Source organism: Protopterus annectens, chromosome 2.part0, assembly GCF_019279795.1.
Source record: "Protopterus annectens isolate FY-2018-M chromosome 2.part0, PAN1.0, whole genome shotgun sequence".
Lineage (NCBI taxonomy): Eukaryota > Metazoa > Chordata > Ceratodontiformes > Protopteridae > Protopterus > Protopterus annectens.
In genome coordinates this window covers 626,492,214-626,519,598 of record NC_056728.1, presented here as the reverse complement: position 1 = coordinate 626,519,598, position 27,385 = coordinate 626,492,214, and the positions used below count along the sequence as shown (strand labels likewise).

The following is a 27,385-nucleotide window of genomic DNA, read 5'->3' as shown; positions in this document are numbered from 1 at the left end:
TGTCCGTGTACATGAGACAGTCGTGACATTGCCTCAAAATTCCCAGATTCACCAGCTGGACTGGAGAGGAAACCATTGACTGACCTTTGGACATGCCAGAGTAATAAGGAAACTGAATTTAAGACGGACCAATAGAGGACAGGGTAATCATAGAGAGTATAAGAGTAAGTAGTGCTTATGGTTTAATAGTGCTAACTTGTAGAATTACTTAATTGGACCAGTGAAGGGCCTTAGAATGAGAATATGGTGTTTAAATTGAGAGATAGAGCAGTTCTAAGGGAAAAAGTGAAGAGCAGACTTTGTGGAGCCAGGAATAGTTTAAACCCAATTAGGCGGCGCTGCCCGCTGTTGCGCTATGCACAAAAACACGCAAAACTGCGCAAAAGAGGGTTTTAAGAGAGGAAGATGAAGGAGCTTTGGAACTGACCCAAAATGGCCAATAAAACTACAGTTTCAAGTCAGTAACCACTCCCACAGGGGCAGGCAGGCTGCTCAATGTTTTTCGCTGCCACTGATCAACAGAGAGACTTCCCTTTACCCAAGCAAAAAATGGCCTCACAGAAACTTACAAAGTTCAAGAACAGCAAGCCTGTAACTGAACTTTTTTAAATCTCAGAAAAGTGAGAAAAAAGCAAGATTTTTTTTGTTTTTTTGTTTTTTCAGAGATAGCAGAGGTTCACAAGTATCAACAAGTTATAACAGTGCAGTAAATGACCCCACACAAGAGTGCTCGGCCAAAGACAGATAAAATGCAAGTTTTGAGAAAAAACGATTTTAAAAATAAGTGCAAACAGGAAATTCAGTAAACAGCTCTAGGCTGTGCTCTAAATACAGTTACTAATGCAGAAATCAAGTTTAACAAGCCAGAAAATGCTCAAAATAGGCGGCTATGCAGAAAAACTTAGCAAATAAAAAATACTTAAAATCTCAAAAGTGGCTTCTTTCTTCTCTCAGCGTTTTCTCCTCTTGGTGGGTGCTTCACCAACAGCCAACAAGCCTGAAAAGACGCCAAAACCACGAGGCAACCAGGTTTTAAGAGAGGAAGATGAAGGAGTTTTGGAATTGACCCAAAATGGCCAATAAAACTACAGTTTCAAGTCAGTAACCACTCCGACAGGGGCAGGCAGGCTGCTCAATGTTTTTCACTGGACCGCTTTTTCAGGACCGCCTGTTTGGCAACAAGGCAGAAGAAGTTCTTAAAAAGATGGAGGAAAAAGCCAAATCTATGCAAACTGTTAAAGACTTTTTACAAATACAACCTCCAAGATTTAGTAGGTATTAGCCTTCTAAGAATTGGTCCTTTTCTGCCTCTTCCAGACCTTCTCAGTCCAAACCCAGATCCAGCAGAGCACCCAAGCTTCAGTCCCAGGGGACGCACAGGACTAAGCAGTGTGGGGCCTCCACTTCCAAATTTGGGAGTACTAAAACTCCCCCCTATGGTAAACTGTCTCAGTGACTTCTTTTTAAAACTTCCAAGCGCTTCTCACTGACTGCCCCTTTGGGGGGAAAGATTGCACTTCATGCAAAGAACTGGGAATGCATTACCCAGGACAAATGGGTTTTAAATAGTGTCCCAAGGATACAGATTTCACTTCCACTCATTACCAACTCCAAGCGGTTGGCCAGATCTACCTCCAAATCAGTGGGCAGAGGCTCAAAAGCAAATACTCTCTCTCTCAAGCATAGGGGCTATTCAGTTGGTACCAGAAGAGAAAAAGGGACAAGGTTTCTACTCGAGATTTTTCCTGGTACCCAGAAAAGACAATTCATGGCATCCTATCCTGGACCTGCCTACTCTAAACACCTTTTTGGTGATTCCAAAATTTCAAGATGCTTACTCTTCACCAGTTACTTCCTATGCTAGGCAAAGATGCTTGGTTGGCAATACTAGATTTAAAAGAAGCACACCTGCAAATCCCAGTCAGGGAATCTTGCAGAAGATACCCAACGCTTCAAAGCAGGCTACGTGCACCATCAGTTCTCTGCACTGCCCTTTGCCTTATCTACTGCGCCCAAGGTATTCACAAATTACCTAGCTCCAGTCATTGCATTTTGCAGGCAAAGAAATATTCAAATATACCAATACCTGGACGATTGTCTAATTCAGGCAGAAAACCAGGACATACCTTTGAATCATCTGGCTTTTGTACAGTGGGTGCTAACTTGTTTGGGGTACACCATAAACAAAAAGAAATAATACCTGGTACCCTGTTAACAAATTATATTCCTGAGAGCAAGCTTGAATACAACTTCCCAGATGGCTTGGAAACAAATTCACTTGACAACCTGCTTCAAACAAGTGGCTGAATAAACCCTGCTATCTGCAAGGCAAATACTACAAGCCTTGGGGTTCATGGCCTCCTACATTCTTCTAATTCCATATGCAAGACTGCATATGAAGAAACTACAATGGTATCTAAAAAGCCTATGGTGTCAACATTCTCAGGATGTAGAAGCAATGATTCCTATCATTCCTGGTCTACGTCTAGAGTTCCTTTGGTGGGCAAAGGCCTGCCACCAAAACAAGGGACTACCATTCACACTACCCCCTGCCACCCAAACCCTAACAACCGATGCATCAGACTATGCATGGAGGGGGGGGGGGACGCAACTGGCAAGGATGTGCATTCAGGGCAAATGGAACCCAATTCAACTGCACCTTCACATCAATCATAAAGAAATTTTAGCTGTACAGAATGCGCTGACAGCCTTCAAGGACCACATTCTTCCAGGACAATTAATGATAAAGACGGACAACACCACTGTTATGTGGTACATAAACAAGCAGGGGGGTACACATACTTACCCCCTCTGTAGACTAGCCATGGCATTGTGGAACACAGCCTTGAGCTACCAAGTACATCTACAAGCTCAATTCCTGCCAGGAAAACTAAATACACTGGCAGACAGACTAAGCACAAACCTCATGGACCCACACGAGTGGAAACTGGAACCAAGGATTTTCAACATGTTGACAAGCAAATGGGGGAGCCCAGATATAGACCTGTTTGCCTCCCCCAGAACTATCAATTGGAAAAACTTTGCACAAGGACTCCCCACAGACAAGCTTGGAAAGTGGATGCTCTGTCCTTCAGCTGGAAAAACCTATCAGTTTATGCCTTTCCTCCTCTGCCTCTGCTCTCCAAAGTACTACTAAAGATCAAACAGGACAAACCAAGGATGATTTTGATTGCACCAGCCTGGCCACGCCAACACTGGTACCCCCTCCTGCGCAGTGTGTCACTGTTGGCCCCATGGCACCTGCCTCAGACTCCTACCCTGCTGTCTCAGCAGGAGAACCAGATTCTGCACCCTCAGCTTCAAACACTGAACCTAGCAGCCTGGCTAATTACCTAAGCTCTCCTTTACCATCCTGCAGTAAACCAGTGATGGATGTCATTTTAGAGGCAAGGAGGCCTAGTACTAGAAAATCGTATGCTGAAAAATGGAAAAGATTATGTGCCTGGAACCAATCTCAAGGGATGAGCACAGCAGTGCCCAATTTACCTCAGATTTTACAATACTTAACTGAGATGCTTCACAAGGGCCTGTCTTTTTCCTCAAAATTTCACGTCTCAGCCATTTCAGCTCATTATAACACAGAACCTCCCCTCTTCCACTGCTCAAGCAGTTCCTCAGAGGGGCCAAAAATTTAAGATCACCCAAGAGAGCTCCATTTCCAGCCTGGGACCTTAACTTTGTATTGGAGAAACTCACCCTTCCTCTTTTCAAGCCAGCTGCTACTGCATATTTAAAATTCCTTTCTTGGAAAACCGCTTCCCTTTTAGCCATCACTTCAGCAACAAGGGTATCTGAATTACAGGCCCTTGTGGCAGTGGAGCCTTTCATTATCTTTCATGCAGACAGGGTGTCCCTCAGGACCAATCCCTCTTTCATGCCAAAGGTGGTATCCAGCGTGGCCTTTAATCAGTCCATTCATTTGCCTACCTTCTTTCCTAATCCACAGAACAAAGGGCAATGGATACTGCACTTCTTAGATGTGCACAGACAACTTAGATTCTACTTGGACAGGTCTAAACCTCAAAGGAAATCTGAACAACTGCTGGTGGCATTAGCTGCAGGGACAGAGGGGATGGCTATTTCAAAGTGAACCATCTCCAAATGGATAGGCCATTGCATTCATTTCTGCTGTAAGCACCATGGAAAACCTATCCCACAGGGGATCAGACCCCACTCAACCAGGGCTGCATCTACCTCTACAGCCTTTCTCAGAGGCGTACCTACCAGGGACATCCTAGAAGCTGCTACCTGGAGTTCTGTACATAATTTCACCAAGCATTACCATTTGCCAATTTTCTCTAAATCCAGAGCTGGCCTTGCCACTACAGTTTCGCAGGGCCTTGTAGCTAGTCCTAATGCTTTCTAAATTCCTCCTCCCATCCTTAGCTTTGGGAAGCTACCCAAATGTATTGACTGCAACAGTGAAACACGAAGAACACAGTACAGTTGTGTACACTTACCATAAATGTAGATGTTCGAGTGTATTCACTGTTGCAGTCCTGGTTACCCTCCCTCCAGCCCCCTGAGTTCTTTTCTCTATAACTCTTCTCTCCTTTTCAGTGCTTAAAAGCTTTTTGGTGTATTTGCTTTTTTGTTTGAGGTTATAACCTTGTGTATTTATAGATTTAATTGCTTTCCATTAGGGGGCACCTGACATCTGGGGCAAGATAAACTGATGTAATGATGTCAGCTGCATGTTTTATACCTCTGATGACCTGACGTCATGGAAGAAGAGACAGCAACCGACATAGGACCCAAGACTTTGTTAATCAGGCCGACTGAGGGCTACTGCAAACAGATAACCCAAATGTAACGACTGCAACAGTGAATACACTTGAACATCTACATTCATGGTAAGTGTACACAACTGTACTTAACTGCTTTTTGAGGGAGAGGAAGCCATTCCCACTGTCAGACTGCTCTGAATTTGCTTTTTCCTGCACTCCACTATTGACTTCAATAGTGCTGTGCTTCACCCAGGAGCAAGAGAAGGAAGTTGCTACAGCTGTGAAAGATCAACATGATCCTTGCCTCACAACAACACAAATATACCCCACTCCCTCAGTGATTTGCCACTGTGAAGAATAGAACAGCGAGAATGTACTGCAGGCTGTAGTTCCAGACTGGTGACAGGTAGTAGAGCTTAATACAGACTTTGAAACAGTTACAGTGGAGAGGAGCAGTTTGCTGCATTTTCATTCAAGAAGTGCCTGAGAAACACTGGAGTGGCTTTAACTTCATTACCTACTGACTCACAGCTGCTGGTAAAACTCAGTCACTCCCATTCGCTAGTTCAGCTGCAAGTCGAGATGAAAACAGACACCAAAGCTAACTGCACAAAGCAGAGCACTGCCTTGCAACCACCATACATTTCTTACAAAATGCAGGTCTCCCAGGAGTGAGCAGCCAGTGACATTACCAGCAGAAATGTTCGGTTAGCCACACTGCCAGAACCATCATTGAGTAACCTGCAGAAACTCATTGAAAAGGAAAAGCAAAGCATCTAAACCCAAGAGAAACCTGCGTCAAGGACTTTACCAATTCCCAAGAGTCCCCTTGGGCATTAACTGTTCTCTAGCTACTCCACATTGTCCTGGTCCGACGAGCAGTCCGGCACTGATATCCTCGTGCACGCCTCTGCACGTTGATGATGTTGCAGGATATGCTGGCGATACATGATGACATCAGCCATAACTTATTTAAAATTGTAAATAAAAAGAAAAAAATTGGAAATTGAAGGGGCCACTCGGAAGTTTGTGGCACCCCATTATTTTTCTCTCAAAACCGGTAAGTACAGTGGAATTTGGTATGGTTGAGAGGTATGCTCTCCATACATGACAAAACTGTATACCTCCACATCCATACATGTATATATGCATTATTGCATACATGAAGTAACAGAACTGTGGAGCAAAACTGGACTCCCATTGGTTTGAAGCTTTACTTGTGGGATAGTGTGTCAGTGTGATGGGCTTGCTGCAACATCAGTGGGATGTCCTGAGATGACATTGTTGCAATAGTTTTTGCATCTCTTAGCCATTACAGCACTGTTTTTGGGAGAGAGAGTCAAAGCCCCACATTCACCAACATGTGTAATGGGTGTGTGTGTACTAGTCAAAGTGTAATGAACAACAAGATCTGCAGCTGTAGTCTGACAAGTGCCAAGGTAGTGGATAGCAGGTGTCATAAGACTGGATTCGGTGGTAAGTGTAGTGGCATTGAACATACAGATTTGACCACTTTAACCATGTATCATTGTATCTCATGTTGTCCACTTCATTCCATTAACCTGTGGGAATACAGTTCCAAGGCTTGGAACTGACAAGGCCGCCTTCTTCCAGCTCGAGACTCCTGACTTGAGCTCCTTCTCCCTACCCATAGTGCACCGCTCCCCCACAGTACCTCAGATCTCGTTTGCCACGCTTAGAGTTCACATCAAGTTCCTCATCTTGAGTTTCTCCAAGTGTTAGGTAAGTTTTTTTGTTGGTTGTTTCTTTCTCTACCTGTTGCTCTTCTATCTCTTTCTCTTGTTCTCTGTCTAGCTTTCACATTTCTGTCCGTCAGGTTTTTTTCTATTAAATAAATAAATAAATAAATAAATAAATAAATAAAGGTTTTTCTCCCTTCTCTTTGCCTTTTCCTTTCTCTTTCCTTACTGCTGATCAAAAGCCCACTAGGTTTTAAAAAGTGCACTTCCTGTGGGAGGAAGATCCCTCTGTCCCTTGGCTATGGGGAGTGTGTGTACTGTTTGGGGCCTCAGCATTTGGATGTTCCTTGTGATATTTGTAGGGCTTTTCATTCTCAGGCTGTGGCGGACAGGAGGAGCGCACTGATTTGGGGTTTCTTCCTCCTTCCTCCACCTCGGGGATGCCTTCTGCATTAGGTGCTCAACCCCCTCCTGAAAAGCTCAGGGAGTCCCAGGAGTCCGGGAGACTGTCTCCCACGTAATCTTCCTCGGAACTGCCTAGGAAAAAGGCAAAGTCCTTGGAACCGACTCACTCTGCTCTGAGCTCAGTGGCTACTTCCTCTCCTCTGCCCCTTCATCCTCTGGTGCTATGGGGCCAAGTGGTGCTCCCACTGCATTGGCTGCTACAGTTTTGGCACCAGGGTCAACGTGACCCAGTTCTCCATTTCGTTCTCTACGGAGGTCCTCCAGACCCCCTTCCACTACTACTTCTGGGTCTTCCTGAAGTCTGACCTCCAAAGATGTTGGTAAGCTCATGAAGCAATTTCTCGAGACACAGTGCCAGATGGGGCTTGAGTCAGCTCTGTCTGCATCTGGATCTGTGAGGGTTTGCCCATTCCAACTGGTAGCTCCTTCTCCAATTCGACCCCCAGTTTCAGAGTTGTGGGTTCCATTGGGTCCCGGTGCCGGACTGTCAGAGCCAATAGACATCTGCTCTTCAGCTTTGACTGTCTCCCTGACTTGCTCATCTCCAGCTGCTTTGGTTCCCAGCGTTTCTTGGAGCCGTAGCATTGAGTTTGGTTCCAGGGGGTTGACCTCGACTCCGAAGCTTTCAGAGCCATCTTTTCCCCTTGGTGCCTTGGCTTTTGACAGCTCAGTTCCAGCTCCCCCCTTAGAGTGGGAAGCCTGTACTGTTCGGGAGGTGTCTGCTTCAGTGATATCAGCCCTGGTAGGCCAGCTCCAGGTGGTTCGGGGGCCCTTCCACGTTTGAAGTCATGGAGAGGATTCTGTCCATTCCTAGGAGATCCTCAGCATTTATCTATATGGAACTAGCCCCACCTCATACTGGGCCTGTGCCTGAGGCCTCTGAGCTGCCACGAGGACAGCCGGTGCTGGAAAGCGTCTACACCATTGCCTCAGTGGATCCCCAGGCTTCTTCTGACACATTCCTGGAGCACCCTGCTGAGGAGGTCCCTTGAAAGAGACGATGTAGAAGGAGGCAAGTGGATTCTCCTATGGAATGTCTCTCTATGGATACTGATTTTGAGGAAGGTAAAGGGTTTCCCAAGTCACCACATTGATGAGGTCTCCTTCGGAAGCATCCTTGAAATCCTTCGCCAAATGGGTGGTTGTACTGCCCCAAACCCTTCCCCGGAGGAATTTGGACTGTGGTAGGCTTTTGGGTCTAGCCAATCTACTACCTACCACAGTAGGTACTACCCAGCTGACCCACTCATCCAGCAGATGTCGACGAGGGCTTGGTAGGAGCCGGATAGAGTGGAACCAATCTCCAAACGTGCTGCCAAAATTTTGAGTGCTCCAGTTGATAAATCTTTCTGAACCAAAGGAATCCCCGTAGATTCCATGGTTGTGGCAGCAGCCACCAAGAAGGAGCTGGCTCAGGAAAATTCCTCTGTCCACCCCCCCGAATAAAGATCCATGGGTGTTGGACAGATTTGGCAAAAGAGTCTACACCTCATCTACCTTTGCACTTTGGGCATTGAACTATTTGTTGCATTTTATCCCAGCTACAAAGAAACATAGCCAGAAAACTTTCCAACATGCTCCTAGGCTGCATGCCTACAGAGGAATGGGAGTTTTTTTTTTCCTCTAGGCTGGCCAACCTACACTCCTTATCCAATGTGTCCATGATACTAATCTGTCAGAGGGTACCTTAAGGGTGGCTGATTTTGGCATTGTCATATTGCGCCATGCCTGGATGAGGCTGTGCGATTTTGTGGAGCCTTTCAAATAGTCCTTTATTAATATCCTCTTTGATGGCTCCACCTTGTTTGGCCCCACGGTATGTAACACTTTATCCCAGAGTGCAAAAGATGGTAAGACCCTGTCTGTCGTCAGAATCCATTTTTCTACTCCATCTGGGCTATGACCATCTCCAGGAACTAGTGTGGAAATAAGTGTGCTTTTGGAAGTCGCAGGGTCCTTTCCAGGATACTCAATGAGATCACCCCCCCCCCCTCGAGGCAGAGGCGGGATTTGGTCAGAATGGAAGATGCTGTCTGTGCGACCGAGGGGGAGTCCGCAAAATCAGGTGGAGCGGGAAACCATCCCAGGCAAGCCTTTCCAGTGGTCCTGAATTGTTGCCTGACTGCTGTCCTCTGGAAACAGTCTGGGGACATTTCTCCTTACAGAAGCCTGGGAGGCCATCACAAACAACAGATGGGTGCTAAGGATGGTATCCAGAGGATACTTCATTCCCTTTTCCAACACTCCCAAAGAAAAACTTCACCTCCCCAATGTTCCACCCAGTCAGAGGGAGAACGCGGCCCAGAAATAAAGTTACTGCTAAAAAAAAGTCATCCAAGAGATTCCCCCAGATCAAGTTGGATCAGGCATTTACTCCAGATTCTTTATCGTACCCAAGAAAACAGGGTACTTGCAACCTATCCTGGATCTTACCTCTCTGAACCTCTAGTCCCTTTTGATTTATGGATATACTGCTACCATTAGGTTTGGGTCTTGGATTGCTCAGTAGCCAGGCATACGTCTTCCCTAAGAAGTGTAGATGATACAGAGTATAGTGACAGGGACTTTAGTAGGTCTGTGTAAGACGCATGCTGGAGCCCCTTGATTATCTTTGTTAGAAACCTCTGAGGTCTGTAATTGCTGTAGGTGCTTAGTACAATACACGTCAAATGGTGCGTTATACTCAGTTGTGGGCCGGATAAGTGGCAGGTATGGGGGGGGATTATAACTTCTTTTGCACAAGAGACGATACCTTTACTAACCAAGTGTGCTACGTAGAAAGCTTTCCTTACTACAGTAGACACATGGTGGTTGAAGTTAAGGTCACAGCTTGTGATCCCAGGTTCTTTACCACTCCATGGGTACTTGGGGTATTGTTGATTTCATAGTGTGAAAGGACATTATTTGTACTGAAGGGAATGGTGATGCATTTCTTTGCATTCATTTTGAGACCATAACTAATACATCTGTCGTTGGCCTGCATGAGACCATCCTGGAGTATGCTGACATCATTCGGGGATACAATGATGTCATCTAGTTTGCAGTCATCTGCAAACATGGTCAGTCACAGCCCTTTAGTTTTGACCTGAACTTCTTAGAAGTATATACCAAACAGTAGGGAGCCCAGCAATGACCCCTGTGGCAACCCGCTGGTAACTGGTCTGCTGGTTAATGTGGAGACACCCACTTTGATAACGTGTGTCCAGTTTGTGAGCCAGTTGGCAAAACATCTTACAGAAATGAAGAGACATACGAGAACAGATTTTCTTTTGCTGACTGTGATTTGTATGATGTCTGTTGTCATGCAAAGTTAACTAAGTAGCTGAATCTAGCCAAGCTGGAAATATGAGACTGTAGCTCATTGAAGGAAGGGAGATGGAAGAAGTAACTCGGCCAGGAACTAAAACTTGCAAAACTGCTCTTTGTAAAAAGTCTTTTTTATTTCAATCATTTTTTTGACACTTTTGCAAGCTTCTTTCAGAGAATGTGTGTAGTGCATCAGCAGAAACAACATTCGTAAAACTCAATGCAGACCAATAACATGATCTGTAGATTCTCAAACTTCACAGTTTTTTTTTCAGATGTTCCATTCTAAGCGAATGGAGGTACAGTCTGACAACAAATGTTACTTCTGCTTATCCTCAGAGTCTGTGCTCATATAGTATATTATGGAACATGTTTAGCTGTCCAAAACGAATGAGGATATCTGCCCCCATGAGAGCAGAGAAGGATAAAAAAATAAAATTAGGAATGAGAACTTAAATTTGCTGCAGGCAGCTTTGGGAGGTGCAGTGATTCATGGCAAGATAAAAAATGTTTTTTCATCATTTGCTCATAGTGATCCTTTAAAGACTTGGACACTTTAATTGGCAACTAACTATCCTTTGATTGTCGTGTATCCACTGTCAGGAAATTCTTTTACCTTGTCAGATTAATCACCAGAGGTATTTTGTCCATATCTAAGGAATTTAAAGTTATTATCTCTCTCTGTTCCTCCCACATTTGGCCCATAATAAGAGAATAGTGGCTCCTTTGGTATGTACCTGTTTAAGCATATGACCCAGCTTGAGAGACCTCGGCATTTTGTCACTAAGATAATCAAAGGTATGATTTCCTTCAGCTACCCCGACTGTCTTAAAGTGTCCTCTTTTTGTTTCCTACAGACTCTTGAGAGGTTACCTTTGTCTAGCTTACAAAGTCTCGAAGGAACCAATCGTATGTGACCTTCTGCTGACCCCCAAAACAAATAACTCCCTCATCACCCACTCAGGAGATCTTAACTTCCACCAAAATATAAATAGGACCTGCTGGCCAGATAGTTATGTATCCCAGATAATCCCTGCTTTATGGAATAGTCTTCTTTTGGAAGTATAGCAAAGTAGCTCCCTGGTCCTCTTTAAACTTAACCTGGATGAGTGGATGGGCAGTCGTAAATATACCCCGGGGCTGGCCCCCTTAAGCCCTCATTTGAAAGGTTTTGTAACTAATAATGACAATAGGCACCTACAATCTTGGGGGCATTTTGATTAGGCTACTAATGGTCCTCTGGAGCAGCAGCCTAGCATTGACCTATGAGTATAAAAGTGTTACATGTCATATAGCCTTACCCAAGTGCAGTGAATGAGAGCAAAAGCTTCACTTTCCTCATCAGTCGAACTGACACGGAACAAGCAACATTACAAAAACAGCGATTAAATGTAAGATTGAGTGCACTCGGTAGTTGAATTAAGTTAATTTTGTCCCTTCCCAACTAGTAGTTTCAGCAATGCGAAACAATGTAAATTTCACTGGCTCCAGGTACAGTGACTGTAGAGCAGTAGCTACAGGTAGTCTAATCAAATCTTCCAAGTTCAGTAACTGCAAAACAAAGTTACTGCATACAGTTGCAGTGTAGTAACAATAGAACTATCTGTGCAAGCAATGAAAGTGTATTAGTCAGTGTAATTCAACAGTGTAGAGCAATAGCTGTAAATGCCATGACATTACAACATTCAGTCGCAAACAGAAATGCAACAAAAATGTGCAGTCAGTAATTATTTTGTTTTTTGTCTGCCTGGTATCGGTAACTAGCAACAGTATAAATTATCCTGAAAATAGTACTAGCAACACTGTATTATTATCTTAGCAATTTCTAGTAGTGAACACCAGTGTGAAATTTCTTAAATTTGATTAACACTATAGTCACCAAAACAAAAATGCTAATTCCAATGATGCAACCAAATTAACTGCAGTAAGTAAGTTAAAAAGGTTACAATATTTTTACTGTATGTAATAAGGCAAGAGTAAACTCAGGCAGGAGGACAGTTATACTATGGCAGAAAAGTTGGTGAAATTTGTGATCTACATGGTTGCCGTATCTGTCATAGACTAGGATCTTTTTCTGGTTTCCAAGTAGGATTAAAACTGCTTCTCACTGGCTGAGTTTTCCTAGTCCTTAATTTTTGACCTGAGGAATCGCCACATTGACCTCTGACAGCCAGGGGAAGAAATTAAGGAGGGTGTGCCACCTGCTTTTTGTAGGATGATTGGTGTATTACATCAACACTGTTACGTAGACTTTGCTTATTTTGTAAGCCATTTGTCAGGGAGCACCCTAAGAGAGAGAAGCTAGTAGTCTGGCCTGCCAGGGGAGGTATCCGAGTGTGTGTTCGAAATTGTTGGGTGTTGTAGGCTATGGAATTACATTGTACCACACATGTTTTTGGGCTGCATGTTTTTACTTTTTATTTTTTTTCTCTCCATTTATTTTTGTTTTCTGTAGGATCTGCCACAATGGCCACCATGACCTACAGCTGCTGCCCTAACCACTGGATCCCTAATGATCCTCAGTTCTGCCTGTAGTATTTTGAATAGACTGTAGTAGAATGTGAACTGGAGGTCTCTCTGATGGCCTCCATTGCCACTTCTCAAGATGGTGGTAAATATTTATTTTTCAAAAATGCTGTGAAGGGGCCCATCTGGTTCACACTGCAGGAAGTGAGGTGGCTGGTGTGGTCCAAGGGGGGGCTAGTGGCTGGTGACCTGGACTGGCATTCTACAGAGTCTCTTTTGCTTGGTTTGTAGAGTTGTGTCTGGCCAGCCTTGACCACTGGCTGCCTAGAGGCTGCACCCAACCCTGATATTAGCCATGGAAGTTGTGGTCATGACAGTGGTTTCATCTCTGGGTCAGACTGGCAGGCTCACCATGCTACTTCCTCTACCTCATCACTGTGTTTCCTTTTCCTCTGTTTTCATTCTTGTCTTCTGTTTGTCTTGCAGCACTTCCATCACCAAATGTCCACCTTTTGTCTGTATCTATCACACCTATGTGCTTTTGTTCCACCCTTTTACATCTCTGCTTTCCCTGTTGTTTTGTACATGTTTGTAAGTGCTTGTGTACCTCTATCACTTTCCCTTTACCCTCTTTCCTCACCTATTTGAACCATGTTATTCCCCCTTCTGTTTTTATTAAAATGAAAAAGGGCACATGTTCTATAAAAGAAAAAAAAAAGAAAAATTGCTCCCCTATCCTTCTGTCTTCCTTCTTATCCTTCTGTGTATTCCTCCTCTTGCTTTTTCCTGTTCCAACTGTACTGTCTCCCATTTTCCTCCTGTTTAATATATTGAAATTCTAACTGCTGTGCTGTGGTGGCCTTCCATGGAATGCAGTGTGTGTGTGTGAGAACAGGCAAAGTGTGATGAGGCACGTGACTCGTACATCATTTACCCTTTGCCTCCCATGATCACAGTAGCACAACTGTGACTCATTCACTGTCTTTGCCTAGTCTCCAGCCATGCTTTATTATCCGTGTAGCTCTACATACCCAAGAGGCTGTTGGCCTCATCACTTTATATTCATCTTACTGTTTCTCATTGTGCTGCTGTATTGCTAGTCTCTGCTTTGTTTCTTGCACATCTTGACATTAGACATACTCATAGCACAGTAGCATACTGTAATTAAGTTATTTAGAACATACTTAACAATTAAAGACTAATCTTCAATGACTAAACATATGTAGTTGTAAATGCTGAAGATATAATATTAAGCATATTAAGTAAGAAAATGCAAAGCCATAACTACGGTGGGCAGCGGGTACAGCTGTCCAGGGCACAAGCTTTTGGGGGTGTGATCGGAAAATACCATTGGTGTTGTGTGGGAATGCATTACTGGCACTTTGAGGATATTGCATCTTCATAAATGAACGCCCACAGTGCACAATGTGTTTGTCTGATGATTTAACTGCTTGCAGCTTGATCAGCTTAGGAGGATTGCTTTTTTTCTTTTCATTAAGAATGTTTTCTTGTGCTTAAGTTGAAGTTGAGGTGCTAGAGTTCTAAGAAAGTGAGCTAAGCTACCACTGGAAAGGTAAGTATGACTAATATAGTACATGTTGTAGAGAATTAAGTGAAGATGCTGCAGTTTAAAAGATCAGTGTTTGTAACTGATTTTAAACTTGATAGTACAGCATACCTCTCAACTGTACAGATTTTCACAGAATGTCCAGATTTTTGCCTCATATTTTTGATCAGTTTTTCATAAAATTGTGGTTTTCTGGCAAATCATTGGCACGTCACTAAAGATTAAATTCACAAAATGAGACATTTGAGCTTCAGACTTCAAACATTTCAGAAAATTCATGCTAACACAAAATCTGCTATCCTATCAACTTTCTAAGTTTGTAAGAGCAATATTTAAAATTGTTCCTATTTTGGGGCCTTTGTCATCCCATTATTTATGGTTTTGTCCAGATTTCTTGCTCAAAGAGGTTGAGAGGTGTATAGTACAGCAGTAAGATGTACTGCTATTTAGTTCTAAGTGGGACAAGTAATTGTTGACATGACAGATGGCTTTAAAGTAAAGTAGTAAGATGGATGATATAGCAGCAAGCCTTAATTAAATAACTGTAAACACACACGGGTGTGATTATGGCAGTATGAAATACAAACTGTCTTTGGTAATGAACTAACTGTGTTGGTCAGCATGGTCTATATTATATTCTCGAAAGCAGACAATATTGAAGCTCATATTGTCTACACAAGAATAGCAAAAGCGCACATCGAATGTGTAAACGGAAATCTCCTTAAGGGGAGATTTCTGTTTACTGCAATGTAGTGCGGTCTCGGAGTTGGTATATTTAAGTAGCGGGGGATGTGGGGGGCACAGCCCCCTGCTTAAACCTGTTAGGGTATTTTTTTCTTTTTTTGTTTTTTTTTTTTTTTTAAGTTCGATGTTTGAAGAGGTCAACCATATGTTGTTCAATGTTTTCAGCCGTCGATCTTATAATATAGACCTAGCCAGTAGGTTATATTTGGTTTGGCCTACAGGGATTATTCAGAGTTTTGCTACCAAGCCTTTAATTTGGGTAAAGATGATTTCCCTTTAGTTATAGTGATAGTGTTCTGGTTGTACATTACAAATTAATGTAAGACAACACACAGCAAGTCCTAAGTTGATCTTTCAGCTCCACAGTTCATGTCATTGGAGGTCAAGCCAGTGTTAGCCTGGCATTTGCACCATGTGATGGCCTTATAATAGCAATACTTGAGGTTGTTTGTACCTGAGGATCACTGGAATTCACCAACGCCATCATGACAGGATCCGTACTCTTCAGAGACGACAGTAGCCCTAGACCATAGTGATCATTGGCACTGCATGTGTTCATATTAATTGATGCAGGAAACCATTATGTTGAATAACCAGCTTTATGAGTGCTTATATAGATGGTGTTTGTGGTGAGTTAAGAATTTACTTTTAATTGACCCTACCCTTTCTTATTGATTTTTTTGTAATTTGTAGACAAAGTAAAAGACTGCTGTGCTGAAATACTGTTTCACTGTAAAATAAGCCCATGACAACCATTGCACAAATATAGCAAATCTGAATACTGTGTAGAGATTGTTTTATGCTGTAGTAACTGTTTGCTATATAATATGCATTGTAAATAACTGTACACTGATGTGTACTCAGCATTTCACTGTTTGCGTATCGATGCATTGTTGGTCCATGTGGACCAGTACGCCTATGCTGTCAACAAACATTAAATAAATACAATTTTTATGGTAGAGAGATCCACCTGAAGAAGAAATTCCATTTTGTACCTTGAAATCATTTCCTGCACTTATAGAACACACTATTCAATGGGCAAGGGATAAGGTAAGACACCACAATGATTCATAAAATGTCTTTTCTAAGTAAAGTGCTCTACAGTCACTTTTTTAACGCACTCTTTTTCTTTGATTCTCTGCAGTTTGAAAGTGCATTTTTCCACAAGCCTTCACAATACAACAAATTTTGGCAGACATATCCATCTGCCGAAGAAGTGTTGCAGGTAAGAAAAAAATTAATAGTGATGGGATATGTAATCAGGATGCCATGCACTAAAAGAGTTTAGGCTATATCTGCCTTGAAAGCAAAGGAAGAAATTTTTGTTGGATAGATGTGTGATTTATAACCTCTGTCTTAAGTAAATCTTAAGCGGGCTGGAAATGAAAAGGCTCCAACTTAGAGAAATCTCCTTGATGTGTCTTATGGTTGGGTTATCTTCTTTGCCAGTCAGTATTTGGCATCTATTTTTGGAAATTTCCACATGTTGGGAGGGACACTTACCACTGATGGTGCATGTCATGACATCTTATGCCAGATGCATAAAAATCATTGTGTCTCATATAAGAATCAGAGCTTGATGTTTTCAGCCATCAGTAAATGTTTGTGTTTCTATGCCCTTGAATGTTTGGTGGAAATTCAACAAGAATTGTGGAAGAAGGCTCCTTGTAGTCCTGATGAGTGGGTGGTTCTTGATGCCTATTGAGTGGCTTAGCATTTTGTATGCAGTCCTGCTTGGAGGATTATTTCGGTCTTTTGCCGTCTAGACAGTAAGTATTCAGTTCATTCCAGTTCTAGGAACATACCCATCTAGTATTGAGTGCATCCTGGGGGTATTCATGCCATTGGCTGTCCAGCCTGATGATGGTGGTGATGCCTTGAGTTGTCTGACCATAGTTTGGAGAACTCTTGGCTAAGATTGCTTCTCCTTGGTCTTCCACTTTTGCTCATTTGGACTTTGACAGATCATATCAAGGAGCTGTCAGATGGTGAGCTCCTGCTGTGGTCTGTAGCTAAGCACAAAAGCTCAGACACTTGTGGAATCTGGAGTCGCTGGTGCAGGATTTCACAACTAGGGACTTCAGTTGGAAACAAGCCATCTGTCCCAATTCCTACACTTGTTTGCTTAGAGCCTAGAAATAGAGGACACGGGATTTCCATTCCAGTTGGTTTCCTTTCAGAATAAGACACATGAGTCCTCATTTCTGAGACATTTGAAGCTTCACAGTCTTGGAACTTCTTTGTCTGTTTGAGGAAAGGCACTTTGTTAAAATTCATTCTGCTGCTGATTCCCAGTATTATCATCCAGCAAATGGGGATATGCCCTTGCCTTCCACCATGAAGCTGACTTCATTGATTTGTTGGGGAAGTTATTGTTCTCTGAGCGTTCATCCAACAACCAGACAGTTGGCAGAAAGGTTTGCCACAGAGAGAGCAGTGACAGGCACATCATTATTATTTCTCTGGCACATATTGGCTAGAGGCTATTAGCTATATATCTTCCTTATCCAGGTTCCAGGGCCACCTGATGGAGGCGGCCTTAGCTCGTTTGGAGACTCTTTTGGCAACTGGGATCATGAGGGCTGTTAAATCTCCTCTGCAAAATTTCAAGATGGTGCATTTCTACTAGATTATATATTTATATTTTGCAGTGTATGCCCTAGCTAAAGCAGTAAGCATGACTTTGTTTGCATTGTTCATCATGCCTGCATTTGTTTTATCTTGGAGAATGATAGGAACACTTGCTGAATTCTCTGTTTGATAGGAGTGGCCTTTCTGTGCTGAGACTTTAATCCCTGTTGAATGCAAGATGACTTCACAGCATGCCAGATGACACAGTGCTATACCAATGGACTTTCCACTTATCTAGGAGAAGCAGTAGAACTTGCAGGTGACCTAGGTAGTCTGTCAAATGCCAATGATGTTCTCTGCTGCTAGTCTGTTGTGGTCTTCTAATGCAATCTTCTGTCTAAGATGAGTGCGTCAGGCAGCCTTTTTTTGAAGCTGCCACTTTCTGGAGCTGTGCAGTGTGTGGGAGGAGGCTTTGTTTGTGAACATTTGCTTCTGCAGCATTACCTTGACACTTTCCTGTGTGAGAACATGGGAACTGGCCCCAGCTTTATTGCTGTGTCGATTGGAGGGAAGAGAAGCACCCTTGCCCTTCACCATCTAGTCTTAGCCAGTCTGATTACTGGAAGCTGTTTGCATTTTTTTCCCACTCTTTTTAGTCTGCTTTCTCTGGAATTTGCTGGGATTTCTCAAAAGCTGTGTGTCCAATTTAAAATTTGATGTTTTTTTTTTTTTTTTCAAACTTTATTATATGTAGTGCCCAAGCTGTTATTCATAAGTGCTTTTATGGGCAAGGGATAGCAGCTCAAGTAAACACTATTGCACAACCTGTCAAACCGTGTATTTAACAAAAAAGGTGTTATACATGCAAAAGTGGGAATAATAAATTTTAATGCAATGATGCTTTCTGTAATGTCTTTAAATGGCAACGTTCTCACAGATAAATACAAAAAAGAAAGAGTAGTAAATTATATTAAAAATGTAGAGTGCAAATAGCTATGTTACAGGAGATCCGGAAAGAACTGAACATGTGAATTTGATAAAGAAAGGTTTTCAGGATATTCAGTGGAATACCTGGGCAACGGAAAAGAGCAGTACTTATATTAATTGAAAGAGGAGCTACAATAGTGATAGAAGAGGATAAAAAATATAATAATGGCAGATTTATAGTGTCAAGGGGCTATTGGCATTTATTTATATTCTACCTAAAACTGCTATAATGGAGCTTAAGAAAATTCTGGAAGAAATGATCAGTTTTCAGCAAGGAATATTACTTCTAGCTTGGGACTGGAATGTGATTAGCAACAGTGAAGATGTGTCTAGCGGGCCCAGAAGAAAAAGTATAACAAAGGAGGGTAGATTTATGAAGACATCTATGGAAATATTTGGCACTGAAGATGTGAATTCAGTAGTAGGAGTTTGGAGTGAATTTACATATTTTTCTGCAATATATAAAAACTGCCCTAGGGTATACAGAATTTACGTTTCACAGGAACATGTGCATTTAATTAAAGGTCTTGATATGCACCCAATAACTATTTCAGATCATGCACCAATAATAACTAAAATAAAAATGAGACACTGGTGCTTTCCTACCCATCTGTTGAAAAGAGAGGAATTTAAGGATTGTGCAGTGGAGATTGTTCAGGAGCTATTAGAGATGATAGCAATATCTTCTGAAAATTTAGTTAGAGAATGGGATAAAATTAAGGTGGAGGTATAAAATATAACCTTCATGGTTCAAATTTCTCTGATTCAAAAATTCTTTAAGATTACTATATCTTCCATACGAAAAAACAATTAGTTTTGGGAACAGAAAACCAATAGAATTGTCTTCACTAACAATTTCCCAAGCCTGCCTTACTATCCTTTCCAAAATGGGGGAAAATTCAGAATATCTGGTGACGAAAAACAATCTTTCATCACCATAATTTTCTTATTCATGACATCTCTCCTACTATATGCCCATAACGACCTAGTATGACCTTCCACCTCCTCTAGAATGTTATCCCTTGCCTTCTGGTGTACCCTCTCATCATAACCTGTGGTTCGTAGTCTGTCATGTACCTCATTTAAACAATCTTCTTTGTACCTTAATTCAGAGGTATTGTTAAAATCCTTTTAAATTTTCCATATGGCAACGACTCAGTTAGGTGGGGAAGGGTGCATACTAGTGGCATATAAAAAAATAACGGCTGTGGGTTTCCTGAATGGTCTATGCTGAATCCTCTGCTTAGCATCAACATAACAAACTACATCTAAGAATGGAATACTGTATCTGTCTATGCTCCAAGTGAATCTTAAACCATGCGGATTAAGTGAACACATAAATTCCAAAGATTCTTCTTCCCTACCTTTACAAATAAACAGCAAATCTTCTATGTATCTTTTGTAATAAATTACATTGTTCACAAAATATTTTATAACATCATGAATTGCCTTTCAAAATCCCTCATGTAAATAATAGCATGAGATGCTGGTATGTTGAACAAAGAGCTAGGAAGGTTAAAGTCCAAATTCTAGAACATTTAGATGATGTTAGGAAGCAAAAGTTAGAAAGCCCAGTAGCTACCCATTTTTTGTCCAAACACAAAGGTTCATGCAGCAGTTTGTTTTTCAGTGTTTTAGCATGACTAAATGGTAACGGGAAATTTTAAAAGAGAATTAAATAGACCTGAGAGTAGGTTGATTATTAATTATCATACATTGTTTCCCAATGGAATGAATTTAGAGAATAATTTGACTGTTTAAAAATAGGAAACAAGTATGTATTTAAAAATGTGGAAGTATTTAAAACATGGAAAATATTAGATAAAATGTACATTTTAATAAAATGTGTAATATTATGCTTATAAATTTATGTGGATAAGTGTAACTACTCAAAGGCTATGAATTTTTGTAAATTGGGTTCTTAGTTAATTAATTTAATTAATTAATTGATACTTTGTGTGTGTGTGTGTGTGTGTGTGTGTGTGTGTGTGTGTGTGTGTGTGTGTGTGTACAGTGATGGGATTGTATCAGAAAAATATTCCATGAGAAGGGGAGAGGCCGAGTTACCAGAAGTGTGTTAATAAAAGAAACTGTCCTGTCTTTTGAGTGGTGTTCCTTCCTTCGTGGAGCTTTTGTTTTTTTTGGAAAGCATTGGATAGAGTAAGGTGGGACTTTATGAGCAGGGCAATGGAAGCATTTGCATTTCATGAAAAAAAATTATAAGGCTGATTAGGAGAATATATGAGGGGATCGGAGGTTAAAATTAAAGTGGGTGGGGTCCTCTCTGATCATTTCTGCTTGAGTAGAAAAACCAGGCAGGGGTGTCGCCTTTCCCCTTTATTTGCGTTTTATTTAGAACCACTGGCAAAGAAGATAAGGAACTCGGAAATTCAAGAATATGATTGGTATGGTATTCAAGAAAAGCTGGCTGTATTTGCAGATGATAATATTTTATACCTGACAAAACCAGAAAGACATTACAGTGTTGTGGAACATTTTGAGGCAGTTTCAAATCTTTTTCGGATACAAAATTAGTGAAGCTAAAACAAAGGCATTTGCGGTAAATTATTTACACACGCATGAATTGGTTCAGTAATATTCATATTTGTATGGGGACTTGCTAAAATGAAATATTTAGGAGTATGGATTAAACATGTTTTTGGTGTGGCAGCTAAGGATATATGGGAAGAGATTAAATACAAAAACTGAGAAAATGTAAGCTTTGTTATATGGATACAAGCAGTCAAAATGTTTTTAGTCCGTTTAGTCTTCTACACAGGTCAGGCATATTTTTATCAACCAGATGAGAAGTTGTGGATAGCAATTAAAGTGCTGAAGGACTTTATCTTGGAGGAGAAGATGCCAATTGTCAAGTGGGATCAGCTTGATTCTTCCAGTAGAACAGGGCAGATTGGGATTACCCAATTTAAAGGTGTATTTCAGAACTAGACATTTAAGGCTCCTATACATAGCACAAGCAGAAAAATATAATTCAAAGTGGAAAGAGATGACATTGAAACTGGGGGGGGCTCAAGAAACAAGGAGAGACTGGGAATTTGGATGCAGGCCTTTAAGGAGAATAACAGTAATCGTACAGAGTATTATGTCCATAATGTACCCATGAAGTAGCAGAAGGTATTGTAAGAACTAAGCCGACACAGGAATGGCGAAGGAGATTCTGCCGATAGAGATGACTGCAGTTAGGGAAAATAGGCAAGAGGGGGCTGGAATTTATTGGAGAAAACTGACAAAAGAACCAATGTTTTGGGAGCAAATATCAAGAGAGGTAAAGGTAATAGAATGGGAAGAGGCCAAGAATTTATTTGGACTGCAGGTTAGAGATTGCCTTCCCTATCAAGGATTGATATTAGAGTATAGGCAAAGAGAAAGAAATAGGGGGTCCTAAACGAAAGACCAGCACTGGTAGAGTTTTTAGTAGAGTCTGAACAGAAGCAGCCATTAAAAAGGAGTAATTAGTAAAGCATATAAAACATTGCACGATAACTATAAGAATCAATCAGAGGAGATTAAAAAGGATTGGGAAGAGAGACTGGATAAGCAATTCACAAATAAATGGGAAAATATATGTATGGCTCCCAAAAATGTAACAAAATCTAGAGGATTTAAGATGTTTGCTTGGAAATGTTTACATAAACATTTTTATACCCCAAGTAGACTCCAGAGAATTTTGCCTCAGGTAGACTCCAAATGTTGGAGGTGTGACAGAGAAGAAAGAGGTATTTAGGAACATATTTTCTGGGAGTGCATTGGGTTGGCAGACTTTAAGGATTCTGTGCGGGATGCACTGTCAGAGATGCTGGGTGGGTGGAGTGGTGTAACAAGGGAGTGTGTCAGTATGTTTTGTGATGTAAAATGTTTGCACCTAGGATTGTATCTGTGTGGTTTGTTTTCATTTATATAACTATATGATTGCTTATGTTGTAAGTGATGGTTTAATAAAGATGTTTTCTTGTTAAAAAAAAATAATAAAATAAACACTATTGCATGTATCCTTTCTTTGCCCTGACCATCATTTGGAAGTTTATAGTTTGTATCAAACATTTGGCCAGGATATGGTGCATCTCTGGGTGAGGATGCTTTGAGAGCATCTAGAAGAGTGAAAGAAATGTTCTTCTCTGATCAAGAATGAGCAGTCAAATTATCCATCTTTTGTCTAAGCAGTAATGTTGCATACATCATTAACAAAAAAAAAAAACTTTGCTTTTAGGAGAGTGGTAAGGCTCATTTACCCAGTTCACAGATGTATAGATGGATTGTCCTAAAACGATGCATTGAACCTCAGTTCATTGTAAGAAGTATGATTCAGCTCGTATGGAAAGGTAGTCAGTTGCAGAAGTAATGGTGGATGTCACTAAACCTGCTGTCAGGCTATGCCTCATCACCTCCATGTAAACTTCTCCATATCAAGTTGCGGGGTAAGGCCTTTTGTGGATGTTATTGTAGAAAGTGATCATTGCAGTTTACTGTTGCTGTATTGACTGTTGGAATTCCTGCAGAAGTCTGATAGCGAACCCAAATACCAGAGCTCTTTTCCCTTTCTCTCCTGGCCAGGACGACTGTGTTCCACAGTGACATCAGGATACTGGTGGAATAGCTAGGAGTCGGTTAGCACCATCATCGGGTCTTTCTAGCCGTAGCAGGTTCAGGTGTTGCTCCCAAAACTAATAACCTTCAAATCTCCAACCAGCATTACCAAAAGCCAGCAACTACATCTGTGACTTTCAAATGATTATCATCACTACTGTAATTGAACTCAGTCAGCATAAAAATGAAAACCTCCATGATAAAAAACACAGAGTAGCTTTATTAGGTCTGAGTGCTTTCATCCCTACACTAATATCAAGACTTAAGAGATAAAAAACATAGAAATCCCTTATCCTTATATGGAATCGAAGGCTTGTAAGCATTCAAATAAATGACAAACAGAACTTAAAGCAAAAGAACGATAGTCCCCTGTGTGTCTTGACACGCCAGGCTGGTCTCAAAAAGATCAAAAATGTGTTTTAGAATATGGCCCACATATTAATAAAATCAAGAAAATTATAGTTTGTAATTGGAATATTATATTAACAGACCAGGAAATAGTTAAAATAGTAGGATCTCAACCTATTTTTGTTAACAAAATGGGGCGTAACATTAAGAATTATCTTGAAGGGGGTGGCATTAGCAAGCATTTGACCCAGAAGTATACCACTAAGTGTGGAAAGTGCAAGCAATGCCAAACCATTTTAGAAGAAGGTAGTGCCACCTTGGAAAATGTTAATAAAAAGCATTAAGTCAAAAGATGGAAAAAATGCTTTATATAGACATGTCAAAAGATGTGGGTAACAAACATTTTTTTAAGTTTGCCATCCTTGAAAGTGTTCAAATAGATTCTAAAGGGGGAGATTATAAAGGACGATTGTCCTTTAAAGAAATATGTTGGCAGTTATATACAGACGCTTCCACTGCACCAGGATTGAATGATTTTTACTGTTAAGCCAATATTACAATTAAATTTATGAATCATTATATAAATTTAATATTTTTTTTATGTAATATGCATTATTACTATATTATTCAATAATATATTTGTATTGATTTATGAAACAAGTTATACTATTGACATATCTACTTATTTTAGTTGGGTTATTGGGTTAGAGATGTGCAATTTTATTGTTGTGTTATTATAGTGTGAATGCAATCAGTATATTTTTTTCATTTTGATATTCCTCAGAATGACGTTTGTTGCATTTGTGTATGTAGCTTTAATGCAGCGCTATTTTGGCGCCAAAGAAGTTATTTAAATCTGTTCACTACATTATAATGGAGTTCTGAAGAAGCTCGCAGCACAGCGAGTGAAAGCGCTTAACTCTTTTAAACAATAAATTTTATTATTTTATCACTCTGTTCGATTTTTGTTCCTTTTGAGACCAGCCTGGCGTGTCAAGACACACAGGGGACTAGCGTTCTTTTGCTTATCCTTATATAGGAACAAAATCCCTAACATTCCATCACCTTTTAATATGTCAATACATTATTGACTAAAGATGGGAAAAAAAGAAAAATGAAGTACTAAAAGTGTAGTATTAAAAGTGCAGATGGTTTCATGCATTCTTATGTCTCTATGATTTAAAAATCATCTTGAAAATGTAAAACAATTGACCTTTGAGGAAAATTAGATACCATTGATAAATTTATTTTTCAACACACAAGTTTAGGAAGTCACATCATTTAAACCACCAGGACCTATAGCATGGGTCCTTATTTGCCATTGCAGTTCCTTAATTACTAGTTTAACCTTCCATGGCTTCCCCTTGCATTCTTTTCAGTTACATCTGTAACAAAAAAAAAAACTGAAACTGTGCCCTTCATAATACTGAATATGCTTCCACAGGGCATTAAAAAGATCTTTCATTCTAATTGCATATAAATGCTTGTATATTTGATCCGTCAGGGCAGTCTTTGTTTTACCTATATAGAAACTTGAATAATGACAACATATTGCAATATAAGCCACCCCCTATTAAAGCAATTGCAATAAAAGTGTTTGTGGAAGGTGTCATAGCCCTTAATTAGAGCCTATGTACAGACAGTGCATAGAAACTGTCTTCTTTCTCACATTCCTAGGACCACTCAGTAGTCTGCCAATATAATTGTTAATACACCAGTCCTTTTTGTAAATAACACATGGGACATCTTCACTACCTTTTTATGTATCTCCCCCATATCAAAAACGTACCTGTTTTCAGTAACTGTTTGTCTAATCATTCCTGCATCATCATTGTAAGTTAATACTAATTCCGTATTGTATTCAGTTCCATTGCCATTGGGATTAGATTCAGTTCTATGAGAATTCTCACTTTCGTGCACCCCTAGGAGTAGGTAATAAATGCCTGAAACTGTTTTAGTATATACCTTTGAAAAGATACCACTGAGGAAATTTTCGGGGTAACCCTTAATGATAAACATGGACCTTAATTTTTTCACTTTCCACATAAAACAAATCAGAATTTGGTATTATACATGCCAATCTAACTAGATAACTCTTGACCAAAGCTCTTTGGTGGTGGTATGGGTAACAACTATTAAAATGTAATAATGACTTGGAGTAAGTGGGTTTTTTATAAATGTTTTATATGAACCCCTTGTTAATAGCATCCTTATGAATTTCAATATCCAAATATTTTAAAACTCTGAATAATTCAGTAGTAAACTTTAAAATCTCAGTTGTGTTATTTGTATAGTTAAGAAAAAATCTATCAACTTATCCTCTGACTCTCTCCAAAAAAATCACTATGCCATCTAGGAAATGACCATACATAACCCAACATTTCTTGTAATTAGAATGGAGCCAATAGGCCATCACAATGTTGACTTGTATAGAGGCACATACTGCTCCCATGCCACCCTTCTTTGTTTTTATATAAGAACTTAAAGTGTAGTTAAGTGTTCAAAAAACAGGTCGCCCCCTATATCATGAGGGATTACTGAAAAAAGATCCTTAATGTCACTTGTGACCAATAGAAGGCCCTCCGTGTACATTTTCATTAATACCCATCACAAAAACCCACAAATCCTTGTAAATATTATCCTCATTTTTTAAATAAATCTTTGAGTTTAAAATCTATATTTTGCCATCCCACGGGTCTTAGCATCCTTAGCATCAACAGTGTGTTGCTAAGGTGGATCAAACTGATTTTTATGGATTTTTGGAATACCAAAAATACTAGGGATCCATGGATACTCAGTTTCTAAAATTCATATTCTGGGTTGGTAATCTGATCTTGTAATAATACCTAATCATATAATAAAGTACCTGTTTTAATGTATGCTATGTTCATTTAATTTCTAGTTGGTCCAGAAATAATAAAACCTCAATTTTCAAATTGTAATCTATAGTGCACATAATGACAAGACCACACCCTTTGTCTGGTTTCATTAGTCTAATATCTTTGTTGCTACAAATGTTTAACATTTTGGTTTCATCATTAGAAAGGTTAAACTTAAGTACAGTTTGACTACCTAAAAGGTGTTGAATATTGAACTTGCATAATTTCTTGAATAATGATATAACAATATGCGATGGTGGATTGTAAACACTAGATTTTTTTGAAATCTGAATTAAAATCCTTTCCCAAAAATACAATGGACAAATTTACATTTCATTTAAAAGTTTTAAATTTATTAAAGTTGTTGCTAAATCGGCGTTCCTGATAGGAGCGTAAGTCTTTCCTTTGTCAAATAAATTTGCATGATCACTTGAAACCTCAGAACAACTATAATTGTATATATTAAAATCCCCATGCTTGTTAGTAGTAATCTCCATTAATTTCTTGACTGGGGTCTCATGTCTCCCCTTTCTCATTGTTTGATATTGAGGTGAAACCCCATTCTGTTCCTTGAATATTCCTGTATCAAGGAGTTGGGCCTTTTCCCTTTCATTTGATTTTTCAACCTCTTGGATCACCTGAGATGTGGCAACTCTAAAGGGCCTGGATTATATCTACTGCTATTTGAACTAGAGACACCAAAATCAAACTCACTGCCACAACCCATCCTTGTCTTGTGAAATTGCGCTCGGGTGTGCTTTATGGGTTATCACAGTCCCCTTTGTCTCTCCACAGTTTTTTCTCTTTGTTTTAATTCCATCAATAACTTTGTCAACATTCTTAAATAAATTCAAATCATCATTACAATGAACAAATGCAAAGTCCATTTTAATATTGTCGTCCAAATGGTTAATTTTATTTCTAAAGAATCCATGGTCCTTTGGTTGTATTTCATCAAACTTTCCATTAATTCACACCCATGCCTGTTGAATAGCTGAA

General features: G+C 40.3%; 1 protein-coding gene across 1 annotated transcript in view; it reads left to right on the top strand.

Moving 5' to 3' along the window:
• UBA6 (ubiquitin like modifier activating enzyme 6) overlaps positions 1–27,385 on the top strand; it is a 2,440,735-nt gene that overhangs the window by 1,305,778 nt on the left and 1,107,572 nt on the right. Inside the window, exons 20-21 of the mRNA XM_044060993.1 lie at positions 15,957–16,046; positions 16,141–16,221. Of these exons, the coding sequence (XP_043916928.1) occupies positions 15,957–16,046; positions 16,141–16,221 (171 nt within the window). The remainder of the gene's footprint in view (positions 1–15,956; positions 16,047–16,140; positions 16,222–27,385) is intronic.